At 45.2% G+C, this 13,969-nt stretch overlaps 1 protein-coding gene across 5 annotated transcripts in view; it reads left to right on the top strand.

Annotated features, from left to right (window-relative positions):
• Window positions 1-13,969, top strand: part of GRK3 (G protein-coupled receptor kinase 3) — a 130,848-nt gene that overhangs the window by 70,567 nt on the left and 46,312 nt on the right. For 3 of the 5 annotated variants that reach the window (XM_053206506.1, XM_027050858.2, XM_053206508.1), the window contains 5 exons: window positions 1,584-1,685; window positions 3,883-3,957; window positions 5,045-5,106; window positions 9,131-9,182; window positions 11,195-11,286. In XM_053206506.1, the coding sequence (XP_053062481.1) occupies window positions 1,584-1,685; window positions 3,883-3,957; window positions 5,045-5,106; window positions 9,131-9,182; window positions 11,195-11,286 (383 nt within the window). The remainder of the gene's footprint in view (window positions 1-1,583; window positions 1,686-3,882; window positions 3,958-5,044; window positions 5,107-9,130; window positions 9,183-11,194; window positions 11,287-13,969) is intronic. The other 2 variants (XM_053206507.1, XM_053206505.1) reach the window with 2 other exon arrangements.

Here is a 13,969-nt window from a genome sequence, read left to right as displayed (position 1 = left end):
AGAAACGTTTCCGTGAACCTCTTCTATCCCAGAATTCTGCACTGACCTACGGACCTACCTAATATTAAAACAACAAAAGTAATCAACCAAGCCAGATCCTCTGTTTGTTTTCTGACTCTACTTCGGATTTTGGTGTCTGGTTTCTGTTGCCTCACAGCTGCCATATTTGCATCCAGCATGGTATTTGAACTCCTTAGACTTGTTTTTCTGAATTGACTCACAGTCGTTAAGCCCAGATTCTTTGGCTACGCCAACATTGCTGGGTTGCTGCTTCATTCGAACAGTCTTTTCTGGTTGGGTGGGGTATATAGCCTACCCCAGTCCGCCTGCCTTCAAGGGAGACTTTATTGTCTGTTCCAACAAGACTCCATTCTAAGCCCTGGCAGTCACAGACTTGTGAATCCCAGCCACCTCGTTGTAACACTGGTGGTATTTCAGGATAATAAGATGACCCCAGTCATTTCTCTGGGTGTCAACCAGCTGGCCCTCATCCGGGACCTCAGTATTTCACACACACACCTACTCCCTGTCAGCTGTGCCCCGTCTTTATCGGAAATTCTCCTAGGATTTACTGGTTTTGATTTCAAAATGATCTAACCCAGCCTGTCCTGTAAAAAGGTAACTTTCATTTCTGTTGTGTCATCCTGGAATAAAGAACTCTCAGATACTGTGAAAAGTCCATATAAACAACTGTCTGTCTGTTGAAAACGCTTTGTTCCCAAAAGTAAGTCATACGTAGCAATTAATGATTATATTGAAGATCTATGCTGCAGTCTTCCTGCTAACTCCGTGTTTCATTTGCGCTCTCGTTCTCCTGTCTTTTGGATTAGAAGTATTTCTGTAAATAAATAAAAGCAACTCCTCTGATGCAGGAGCTTCTGTTATCAGATTGGAGTGATTGGGGCCATTTCGACATAAGGCAAGTGTTTCTAAAGCATATTTTTATTATTTGGCCTATCCTCACCATTCCGATTAGCTTCCCTGTATAGACTGTTTGAAGGTACCTGTCTGTTAACACTTTTATTGTGCGGCTGAGGCTCAAACCTGAAAAACCAATGCTTCCTTCTATGGGTCAATGCCTTTCTAAAACATTCAATTGGTTTTTAAAAAAAAAATCTCTTTGCAGGAATCGTGACAATACATATATATATTTTTTTTCTTTTGTTTTGTAATGCCGTAGCTGAGTGAGAACGACCCCTGTCATAAGTCTTAGAACTGAATTACAGCCAGATTTAAATGGGTTTTGCTCTGGAAGGGAGAATTGGCAAGGATGAGTGGTCCCGGGCTGGTATATTGTAAGATAATTGTAGCCATGGCAATATTTGTTTCCTGGTATTGTGCTTCTAAATTTAAGTGATGAGGTTCATCATAGGAAAAAACTCATTTGTATGTTTCAAGTTGCATTTAAATGATCCCAACTTCATTCTTCTAACGTTAGAAGTGGTTGTTTCCGGTGGAGTAGCGGGTTCAGCAATTTGCCTTAATCTCCTGTGGAAGTGGTTTTTCCCGGGCAAGGAATATCTTTTAATAAAGCGAGTTTTCTGGGAAGACATACCTAACCATGCTAACTTTGAAAAATCTAGATAAAAGAATACGAGAAGCTTGAGAATGAAGAAGACCGCCTTTGCAGGAGCCGGCAAATTTATGACAAGTACATCATGAAGGAGCTGCTGTCTTGTTCGCATGTAAGTCTTTCTTTGTGTCCTGTTCCTCCAGGATGGGTAGGAGACAGCTTGCAGAGTTCCCAGAGAGAAACCCAAATGGGAGGAAGAAGTTTAAAAATCGAACAGGAGTCCCCGGGGACGGGACCTGTCTCTTCTCTTCTGTCATTTGTCTCCTGGTAACCCTGATACAGAGCTGTTGCTTTGTCTCCTCCGAGTGTATTTCCGAAAGCAGATCTTTCACGGCGAAGAAGAACGAGGCAAATAAGATTGACAGCTCCTTCAGATAAGCAGAAGAAAGGGCTGGTCTCAGTTCTAGACTTTCTAAAGGAAATTAAGCTTTATTGTTGTTAGTGTGGCTCTCCTTTAAATAATTAGGCTAATCAAATATTGATCAACATAAATTTTAAATGGTTTCTGTGGATTCATGAGGAAGAGCATAATTATTACATTAATTTTATTAATAGCTAAATAGACAGTGGAAATATCCCCCCCCCCCCCAGTGTAAATCAGATAAATAATCCATTTGGTCATTGCGATAAACTAGGTTCCTAGGAAACTATTCCACCAGGAGTGAGTGGAATAATTAGTAATAAAAATTTATCACGTGGGCCGCCTGAGTAGTTCAGTCGGTTAAGCGTCTGACTTCGGCTCAGGTCACGATCCCGCTGTTGGTGAGTTCGAGCCCGGCGTCAGGCTCTGTGCTGATGGCTGAGAGCTGGGAGCCTGCTTCGGATTCTGTGTTCCCTCTCTCTCTGTCCCTCCCCCGCTCATACTGTCTCTCTGTCTCTCAAAAAATGAATAAATGTTAATTTTTTTTTTTTAACATGTAATGTCTCTGAGAGAATTTTCTAAAGGAGTGGCCCCATGGTTCTGGCCTGCTATGTCCAGTACAGGAGCCACAGGTGGCTGTGTAAACTCCATTAAAATCCAATGGAGTTAAAAATTTAACGTCTCAGTTCCTCACAAGCCACATTTCAAGTGCTCAATAGCCACACGTGGCTGGTGGCTCCAGTATTGGACAGCACAGGTTCACACCATTGCCGCCATTGCAGAAAGTTCCAGCGGACGGCACTGGCCAGGATCATGGTTTATTTTGGTGCCTCTGTATTTATTGTGCCATTCACCGTCTTAACTGACACATGAATAACTGTGGCTAAAGGTGGCACCTCTTGTGGCATGCATTTCTTTTTGTTTTTTAATGTTTATTTATTTATTTTGAGAGAGAGAGAGCATGCGCAAACAGGGGAGGGGCAGAGAGAGGGAGAGAGAGAGGGAGAGAGAATCCCGAGCAGCCTCTGTGCTGTCAGCGCAGAGCCCGATGTGGGGCTCGAACTCACAAACCACGGCATCATGACCCGAGCCCAAATCAAGAGCCAGTGGGCTTAACCAACTGAGCCACCCAGGCGCCCCGTAGTAGACAGGAATCCTGAGCTGGAGCTAAATGGTCGATGCTCTGTGCCTTGCTACCTTGCCAAAGAATGGCTGAACCTTGGAAAATGCCGGATGTTCTGTGGGGATGCCTCGGAAATTAGTTGTCATGTAGCTCAGCAATTCAGCAGGTTTTTCGGCAGTATGAGGTGCATGTGAAGCTTTCCTTCTTAGGGTGCATTATTAAAGAAGATGTAATTGGAAGTCTGGGGGGAGAATAGAATGTGTACTTCTTGTTGGTGTAGGCTTTATTCTTCCAGAGCCAGTTCCCCTCTGCCATGGTCACGGCAAGACTTCCCTTAACCTCCAGCCCTCTACCACCCTGGATTAGCTTTGTAGTCCTGACATTTAACTCTTACGTGTATTTTCATGCATTTGTTTGGTCTTATCTAGTAGAATTTGTATGTTCTCAGGACCCTCATTATTAGCTAATTAAGGGATATATGCATTTAATAAAGTGATAGTAAACTTCTTTACACTTTTTTTTTTTACATCACAGTTAATCTTAAATTCTTGTGGGACTAGATATGTCGGTCAGGTGCCCCATGCTCATCATCCTTCTCGACACGGCGTCTAAGAATTCTAGAAGCTCAGAGGGACAAGCACCTGTTTGGATTGCCCATAAATATCCAACTGATTTCTAAAGAATGCACGTCAACATAACTACCATAGGTTCCTGCCTAGTAATTGTGTTAAATTATATGTTGTGGTATTGTGTAACACAGGTTTATGTTTTATATTTGTGGAAAAAAAAATAACTGTTTTCTGATTTTTTTTCTTAATAAAAAAGCCGTTCTCAAAGCAAGCTGTAGAACATGTACAAAGTCACCTATCCAAGAAACAAGTGACATCCACTCTTTTCCAGGTAAGGCAAAAGTACTTCAAAATACATACAGCTGACCCTTGAACTACATAGGGAATAGGGGCGCTGACCCCCCTGTAGTCGAAAATCCACTTACAACGTTTGATTCCCATCCCCAAACTTTACTGATGGCCTGTTATTGACCAGGAGTCTTACTGGTCACATAAAAAGTTGATTAACACCTACTTTGTATGTCATATATATTCTATTCTGTATTTTTATAATAAGCTAGAGAAAAAACATTAAGAAAAGTATAAGGAAATGCATTTACAATATTGTACTGTAAGAAATCAATCTATAAGCGGACTTGTGTGGTTCAGACTCCTGTTATACAAGGGTCCCCTGCAGATTGTTCTCTGTAAAGGGATATGCACTGCACAAATGAGCCAGGAGCCCTTAATCTTGGTCTAGCCATGAATTTGCTCAGAGACCATGGGATAGCACCTGCCCGCAGTGCCCCAGCCTCCGTATGTGCAAAATGAGGAGAGGGATTAACTCTTCCCCATGGTTGTCTTTATCTCTATGATTATGTGAGGTAGAAAGTCAATAAGTAAAATAGCTAATTACAAAAAACCCATTTACTCCATGGATCCATTAGCTTTTAGTCTTTAAAACTCAGTATCAATGCTGAGTAGCAACACTTATTAATTAACAAAATGTGCTGTGTAACTTCCAGAGACCAGCGCAGCATGAAAGACGTGGGCCCCTTGGTCAGAAATTAAGAATTTCAAGATGGCGATAGCAGGGCCCCAAACCAAGCAGTGGGCCCTTTTGGGTGCCAGCCCTATGGGGCTGCATGGGTCACACACCCGGAAAACCAACTCTGGTCACCCGGGAAGCCTCTGTGACTTTCCAGGAACCGTGCCAGGATTCGGTGGCAAACAGGACAGACCTGTCCTTACCTTCCTGGAACTCGCAGTCGAATAGTGCAGATAACTGTTAAGTAAACAATCACGGTGATGAATCTGTTATTGAAAACGGGGCAAGCACCGACAAGGGCAAGTGGAAGAGTGGGAACTCCCACCAGTCCGAGTCTCATCAGTTTGTGTTATGGGTTCCTATTTACGCAGTGTGTTTCCATCCTTTCCAGCCCTACATAGAAGAAATTTGTGAAAGTCTCCGAGGCAACATTTTCCAAAAATTTATGGAAAGGTATGAAACTTCACATATATGCCTGACATTTCTGGGGGGGATACTTGCTAGAATGTTATTTTAACACATTAATATATATATATATAGATAGATATATATATATATACATATATATAAAATCTTGTACAGGTGTATCTCCTTTTACCCAGTGAGCTCTGTCCTTATTAAAATGCGTGCTGATTTGTTCATTTGACAAGTACTTAACTGAGCACATACTATGCGCCAGGCTTAGCCTTAGACTGTTACCTCAGTAGTTTAAAGTATTATTTAGGATTCACATATCTTAATGTCTCTTCATTTTGAATCTCTTTAGCTTCAAAATGGTCTAAAGTTTAAATAGACTATGGAACCACAACATTAAAAGTAGCTTATTGGGACACCTTTGCTAATGCAAGCCCTGTTCCGCTAACCTCATTCCTTGGTTTGCACTTTGAGATCCTGCCCCTGAAAGTGGATCAGGCCTGCACTTGATTCCTCATGTAATGGAACTGAAGGGTCCAGGCAGATGTCTGTGCTCATATACGTTATTGCGATCCCTGCTAAATACGTTCCCTTTGAGTGACTCAGACTATACGTGTGTGCTTGTCCTACAAAACCCTGAACGCATTCGATGCTGCCTGCAAAAGTGCCCTTTCAGTCACCCAGCAGTCGGGCAAACATCAGGATTTCGAGTATTCCTCTGTGAACAGGCACTGCTGGAATTGGGGCTTTTCTGAATCCGAATTTGCATTCGCACAGACCGTGCTCCTCTCCACAGACTCGGCTAATTTCTTGACAAGCGACATGATGATTGTGTCTCAGTGCTGGAGCAGCCCCGCAGCTGTTCCATAATTGCCCTTTAAAAACAAATGCTTCTTCACGGCGGTTTTTTGCTCCCCCCTCCCCATAGTCTCTGAACTAAAGTAATTAAACAAAACAAAACAAAAAACGTGGTGGTGTGATTCCACTAGAGTTCAAGAGACAATTTTATCCTGGAGTAGAGTCAGTACTTGGGGGAAGCGAATATGCATACAAATGATTATTACACTTCTCTGAGCAGGAGCAGAGACTTTGCCAGAAAGCAGTAGTTTATTCCGAGGGGCTAGGCTGGCTGGGTTTCAGCGGGAGGCCTGCCCTCGCTGTCTCCATCTCCGTTAGTTCGAAAATCTGACCTTTCCAACTCTTGGGTCAGCTGAGAGCTTTTACGTGATCGTTGGGGCAGAGGGGAAAAACAGGGATGGGCATAAAACTCGGAGGGGGGGCGTCCTGTAGCTCTTTGCTCTTAGGTTCTTTCATGAGCCACCAGGCCAGCCTTCCTGTCACTTTTCTCCCTGCTGGTCGGGCCTTTGGCTCTTAGTGCCCCCCCCCCCCCCACACCAGCTGTTTGCATTTACACACACACACACACGCGCGCGCGCGCACACACACACACACACACACACACACACACACCCCAGCTGTTTGCGCTTTAGGCCAGCACGTGTACTGGATTTTCTGAAATCATCTTTTCTGAAACTATTCACCGTATCATGTAAATGTTTTTTAAAAGCGAATTTCTTCATTTTTACACCGTCCTGGGTTCTTTTTCTGCGACCACAGTCTCAAATGAGAATTTAAAAACTCCGTTGTCAGACCTAGAGTTTCGTGTTTGGGTTTTGAAAAGCGTGGGCACTCCATAAATAGAACCTTGTAGCCTTCGGCCTCGGCGGGACTGGCCACACTCCCCGAGGGTCTCACGGTGAAGGCGGTCTCTCAAGGGCCTGCACTGCAGCCTGGTAATAATGAGGAAATCTTCAGCAGTGCCTTGGCCGGTCTGTGCCTTCACTTGAAGCAGGCAGGGCCCCAGGGCTAAGTTCCAGGCGGGGCTGAATCTGGGATGTGAGCTTCCGTCAGGCAGTGAACTTCAATTGCCCAGCAGTCTTAAGCCCGAGTCACAGATTGGGGTTAAAAATGCTTACCCTACACCCTGCCCGCACTGCACCCCGGTTGTTTTTGTATCTTTAACCTCTGCTCTTCCCTCTGGGGTGGCCATATATCATCTGCAAGGGCGCTGGCTGTCAGGAGCCCTCTGTTGCCCAGGCTCTGCTCTGTCCTCAGCCCTAGTTCCTCTTCTATCAGGAAGTGCCCAATTCCAGCTTTAGGTATTGACCAAAAATAGCACTCAGAGAACCTCCATGGACACATGACTGACCCCGGACACCCTGGGGGCTATCTGTACTTCCTAAAGAAGAGCTTGTTACAGCAAACCCATACCTCAAGGGCAAAATGGGAGTTTGAGGGTGTTCCTTTTTTTGGGGGGGGGGTGTGTTCTTTTAGGGCAGGGTATGTGTTGGGATTTGGTTCCCTCTTCTCTTGGTCAGCAGGATGGTTCTCTCCCAGGTTGTTAATCTTCCCCAGCTAGTTCGCAAGTTTGTAAATCTTGTAAATTTTGTAAATCTCCGGATCACCAGCCCCTGTTGCCAGCTCTGAGCTCGAGAATTCATGAGGGAAGGGAGTAGGAGCTGGGCCAACACACCAAGTGAATTTCAAAGGCACGGCCATGGTGTAAGCACAGAGAGCACCCCAGTGTGTGTTTGCTGGTTGGACGCATCATGCTTTAAAAAAAACCAAAACGTTTGAAATAACTTTCAGAAACTCTCCAAATATAATTTGACTAACCCCACAGAGATGATAGGGAGATCAGTGAAACACTCTGTAAGCTTCATTTTAGATTCATTGACAAAAGATGCCTCAGAATTGTAAAGAGTTCTTCTGCTTTTGATTTTCAACGTGATTATATTAGCCTCAGCAATATTTTTAAAAGATCCTAAGAAGGCATATTAAATGAAACCCCCAGGAAACTGGGATATTTAGATGCCTTAAGGCATTCTGTTACAGTGCTGATAATTCCTGTACCGTGCATTTCATAAGTACTCTCTCCCTCCCCCCACCTCTCCCTTTCTCTCTCTCTCTCTCTCATTCATTCATTCATTCATTCATGCATTCAAAGAACCCTGGATACTGTGCCTGTGTAAGGAATTGTGCCAGGGGCTACGTGAAATCCAGCAGTCACCAAGAATATTCTTTGCCTTTGAGGAGCTTTCAATCAAGAATGCAATTCTTTTGAAAAAATGTTTTAAAACACACCCCTTAGACGGCGTTGCTCATTAATTAATGAAAATCATGTCTGTATTAAAATAGGTGTGGGGATAGGTATTTTTCTTACTTCCTAGAAGAAAAATCTATTCATCACGCAGTTGAGTAAATTGTGGGAGCAAATCGGCTCAGTAGGACTTGGCTCATCTTGTGATTCTAGCCTCAGGGGCTTTTTCTCCTACAGCATTTGTGGCTTGGAGCAACAGTGCTGGGTCTGGGTTCAGGTCTGGCCCCACCACTCCTCTCACTGTGTGACCTTGGCCACGCCTGGGTCTCCTCTGCTGCGGAATGGGCATCTTCATTGACCAGGGCCTTGCACATGAAAAGCCCCATGGGGTGTCTGCTGTTCTTAGAATTCTTTACGAATACTAATTTCCTTGTCGCTTAGAGCGGCCTGGTTCGGTATGGTAGCCACTAGCCACGTGTGACTCCTGAGCACTTGAAATGACCGGTGTGACGAGTGTGAATGAAGATGGGCTCCAAGTGCAAAATACACACTTAAGTTTCAAAACCAAATGTAGGAACTAGGTTGTAGAATGCCTCGCTACTAATTTTATACCGATTACGTGTTGAGATGATAGTTCTTTTGCTGTACTGGGGTTCAGGAAAGTAATGGTATTCAGATTAAACTACCAGCGTGGCTCACGTTAGGCCTTCTCTTGGACGGTGCCGATTCAGATAAAGACGCAGTAACCACAGTTTAAGGGGAACACGCCGTCTTTCACCTGAATCGTAAAATAAAGCCGCGAATCCTGGGGAATGCTTTGCGAAAAACATGTTGAAGAAAACATGCCTCTGGTCAAGAAGCAACACAGGTGTTCCGTCCGAGGTTGTCTGTTAACATTGCCCAGTCAACCCGACTCCTGTGACACGTGACTCTTCAGTGACCATTATTATATTCTTTTTTTAGTGACAAGTTCACCCGATTTTGCCAGTGGAAAAACGTAGAATTAAACATCCATGTGAGTATCCTCTTAATTCTTTCCCCCCCCCCTTTTTTTTTTAAATAAAAACTTCCTCTGGCTTAACTTCGTGAGAAAATACTTTATCCCGGAGCACACTCCCACGGGTAATGCGCCACTAACAGATGTCTCCCTTACAGCTTTAACGTAAGAAGAATTCATCCCCCCGTACCCGGTTTCATAAACAGTTCGAGGTTTAATTCTCTTTTTTCCCATTCATATAAGGATGTGTTTATTTAGTTAAGAAAGGGTATTTTAAGCAGTGACTGACCCACAGAAATAGTAGTAAAAAATACAAGTCTCCTACAGAATGTGCTTCCCGCATGCTCTTGTCTTTCGGCATCCTGGTAAAGAGTCTCTTCTCTTTCTTATTATTAGGTCTAATCTTGTCATAAGAATGATGGCATCTCTTATTAGCCCAAGGTTTCATCTCCTTTTTTTAAAATTTATTTATTTTTTTAATATTTTTGAGAGTGAGAAAAGCAGTCCTCAGAAACCGGCTACTTTGTAACACACATTTCCCGAAAGGCTCATCTGCTTCCAGCTTTCAACCTCAAGTTCTGGGGCATGCCCCCTGCTTCACTTTTAGAACCCTCCTTTTTTTTTTTAATTTTTTTAATGTTTATTTATTCATTTATTTATTTATTTATTTTGAGAAAGAGAGCACGAGTGGGGGAGGGACAGAGAGAAAGGCAGACACAGAATCCAAAGCAGGCTCCAGACTCTGAGCCGTCAGCACAGAGCCTGACGCGGGGCTTGAACTCACAAACCTGAAGATCGCGACCTGAGCCATAGTCAGACGCTAAATCAGCTGAGCCACCCAGGTGCCCCATACCCTTGTTTCTTGATACAGCCTCTTTTACCTTCCCCTTCATGTCCATTTGTGAGTAAGAAAAATCATCAACTGGATTTTTTTTTTTTTTAACTTGAGGATACCATTGGGAGAAGCATTTGTGTGTGTGTGTGTTTTTTTTTTTTTTAATTCTTCTTCTTCTTCTTTTTTTTTTTTTTTTTTAAACTTCCCCTTTCTTTCACAGTTCCTGGCAGGATTGTAGAAACAAGAGGGAAATCACACATTTTTCAAAAATATCTTCTGTATTTGCCATAGAGCTTTCTCACGCTTCTGCTCCTTCAGCAGACCCCGGGTGCTCATGTCCTGCTGTCTGTCCCCTGAGCATCAGATGTGAGGCCTGTGGGCCCAGTTAGCTGTGGCTGCAAACGTGTTTCAAGGGCTGTGTGGGGGGAACCCTTCAGGAACCTGACCCTTAACTTGCCAGCATGCCTAAGCTACTAAGGTGTTTGCTCTTTTCCGACTGCCCCTTTAGACATCGGGCTCACTGTCTGCCTTTGTACCATCGAAGACTGTTAAAGCTACTTGGGAGGTGGGGCATTGCTGAGATCCTGACACAAGGAAAGGGCTTATGAAGGAAGCCTCTTTATACACTTTCCTCCTACTTCGGGTCTTGTTTCATGCTCACATGCCCAGCATGAGTCCTAGCGATTTCCTGACGTTATCGATAAAAAATTCACATGGCCGGCACCCGCCGAGTTTTCTCATCATATGGCCCGCTGTTAGGAAAACATAGATGCCCTCGATGTAGACTTACTTTTTTTACCATGACAGTTCCTGGAATTGCTGAGCTGTTCCCACACTTCCGGCTTCAGAGTAGCTGAGGTGGCTTTTCATTTGGACTAGAAATTTCACACTCCCCTGTGTTCGGGGCATACGGCTTACGACCTAAAACGCAGGAGAGCGGAAAAACAACCTGACTCGGCTCCCACTCTGTCCTCGTCCCACTCGCCTCCCTTTTGTGCGCTTTGAGGGTGGAGCACATGGAGGTTCTAGAAAGTCTTGCAGCCTTGCCCATCTCGTCTTGCAGCCCGGGGAATCAGTCGCAGAAAGGGCAGATCCCGCTGTCAGAATTGCTCTTTTAGTAACTGTGTGTTGCATGAAAACAACAGCATGATTTTAATGCAGTTCTGTGTTTTCGTATCGTGTTTTGAATTCACAGTTGACCATGAATGATTTCAGCGTGCATAGAATCATTGGACGAGGAGGATTTGGTGAAGTGTATGGTTGCAGGAAAGCAGACACTGGAAAAATGTAAGCTTTCTATGGGTTCTGTGCTTGCGTCAAAAGAAAATACCTGCATAGATTTGTGGAAGCCCCCGATCTCACTCCTGAAGTAACTTAACCTCAGAAAGAAAAGGGCTGTTTTTTGTGAGGCATCAGAAATGAGAACAGTTGGCTGGAACTTCCATCACGTAGAGTGAAATGGGAAGTTAGCCAGTGACTGTGTGTCATGAGCCCCTATCACTCAGGCCGTGGGTGAAGCAGTCTGGGACCTAGAAGTGACCAAGAAGGGGCGTTCTGTGCCGCCTCCCGGGCCAATCCGGTTGCAAAGAATTCTCTGCTTCGCAGAGGAGAGAACTTTTCTTCTAGACAGTGACCACCCGTGATTTAGCACATACGCTTTTCGGTGGTGTAACATCCCAGATGTCGGTTCCCGTAGTTGGGTAGCTCGAGCCCTGGCGAACAGGATGCCCTCCTAGGAGGGCCATGATCATGGGTCTCCATGACTGCGTCGGCCGCTGATAGTACAGGTAGTTGATGTGAGGCAGTTAACATGCACGTGTGCCGGGTGTGAGGCTCTTCCGGAAAGTGAATGGTGGAGTTCTTAAGTGGTGCGGGTGTCGGGGGGGGGAGGGGGCTAGTTTTTAGAAGCAGTTTGTTTACGTGAGCATATATCCAAAAGCAAAAGACAATGGGAAAATACAGTTTGATAGGCCCAGAACCACCAGTTTGATCGAGTGACAGGCCTTTTAGAATAACAGCAAAGTGGAATAGTCTGTGCGGCTTGGTCTGAGTCAGTGTAAGAGGAGTAATTGGGGTCAGCGAATTCAGTGTCCTTCTCCCCCCACCACCGGGTCATCACTCAGCCTCTGCTCGGGTCCTCCCCGTGATCGGGCACTGACGGCCTTGCCAGGTGGCCCTCTTAGTTTTCAGACAGGTCCAGTAACTGGCACGATCTTTAGTAGGTGGGGGCTGGAATTCACCTTCACTAACTTACACCCACTGGTCTTCCTGTTTTGGGGCCCTGCGTGGGGTGAACCCAGTGTCTGGCACTCGGGCATCTGAAGTCTGGTGCCCTGCTGAGACAGGATGGCCTGGTGATCCAGAGTGGGGGCCCTGGCGTCCCATGGCTGGGTCAGACCCGGCTTCCGCTTTCCGGCCGGCACGAGGTTTGTGCCTTCTCTCGGCCTCTGCACCCAAGTCTGTAGGGTGGGGAAAATACTTCCCGGTTGTGAGAATTGAACGGGATGGTACATTGTAAAGCCTGCAGATAACTGCCTGTTCCATAGTCCGTATTAGCGAACAGTCCTCTGTGGCCCCGTCTCTCGTCCCGATTCTGTACTCCCGCGGTGGACTTTGACGCTAAGTGTCGCTCTTCCTTTGGCGCTTATTCCGTTTCACCAAATGTGTTCGCTTGCCTTCCTCACGGCCCAGGTGTTTAGGAGATCTGCTAATCTGCCACATGATGTGCAAGTCAATAATGTCACCGTGTGTCCCTGCATTACGTTGGTTATTTCACGCGATTCTCTGTGTGTGGAAAACTGTCTTCCACTTTCTAGAACAAGGGTAGACACTTACCGGGGAGTCCCATGGCTAGGAAGCGGCCAGGCTCAGTCCCTGTGGATCCTGGAGCCCATCTGTGAACTGCCACCCACCTCGCTCAGAAGCCAGTGGCAGCCAACTGGCTTAACCCAGGGGCTCAAGGCCCGTGTGTGCCAGCTTCTCTGGTCTGCAGTTTGAACGTTCTTCCAAACGCCAGCCTGGTAGGGGCTAGTGATAGAAGCAGTAGGACACAGTTTGAAAATTCATCATAGAACTTGAATGAAGAACACGTTACTTCATATGTTTTCATGTGTAATCCCTTAAAGCAAATTAACGTCTCCATCAGTGGATTTGTTATAAAGAGCTCCTGGGAGAGTCGATAAAATTACCAAATTTGGGGGCGGCTGGGTAGCTCGGTCGGTGGAGCATTGCCTCTTGATTTCAGCTCAGGTCATGATCCCAGAGTTGGGGGATCGAGCTCCATGTTGGGCTCCGGGAGGGACGTGGAACCTGCTTGACATTCTCAACCACTTTCTCTCTCTCCCCACCACCCACTCTATGCTGCTCCTTTGCACGCACTCTCTCTCTCTCTAAAAAGAAAAGCAAATACCAAATTTGAACATCCCTCTCTCTTTTGCTAAGTCATAACATTGTGAGTTATGATCGGTTAGAAACAAGTGGATTTTCTGTGTCCCGTCACAGCCAAACATCCACATTGTGTGCCGGGGCCTTGTAAAGTGGGACTTACAGTCACACACAGAGTTCTGAAGCCCCTGAGGCCCCTGTGAAAATGTCCTTTCAGCTTTCTGCTGTGCTGCTGACAAATCATCCTTCTTTCTTTAACCTGCGATTGTAGAGAATGCCAAATAGCATGTCTGCATTACCTTAATAGAAGTTTGTTCCAAGGCTTCAAAAAGCTTAAGTTGTCAGCTCTTTCTTCTCCACCAACTTTTATATGAAAGTCTTACAGATTCTTTTTATTATTTGAAAATACGATAACTTCAATATCCAGATTAAAAACAAATCAGGGCTGCCTGGTGGGCTCAGTGAGTGGAGCATGTGACTCTTGATCTCCAGGTGGTCCATTCGAGCCCCACGCTGGGTGCAGAGATTACTTAAAAAAACTAAAAACAAACCAATCAAACAGCATTTTAGAACGTGCCTTTTTGAG

This window comes from Acinonyx jubatus, chromosome D3 (assembly GCF_027475565.1).
Source record: "Acinonyx jubatus isolate Ajub_Pintada_27869175 chromosome D3, VMU_Ajub_asm_v1.0, whole genome shotgun sequence".
Lineage (NCBI taxonomy): Eukaryota > Metazoa > Chordata > Mammalia > Carnivora > Felidae > Acinonyx > Acinonyx jubatus.
This window is presented reverse-complemented; position numbering and strand designations above follow the sequence as displayed.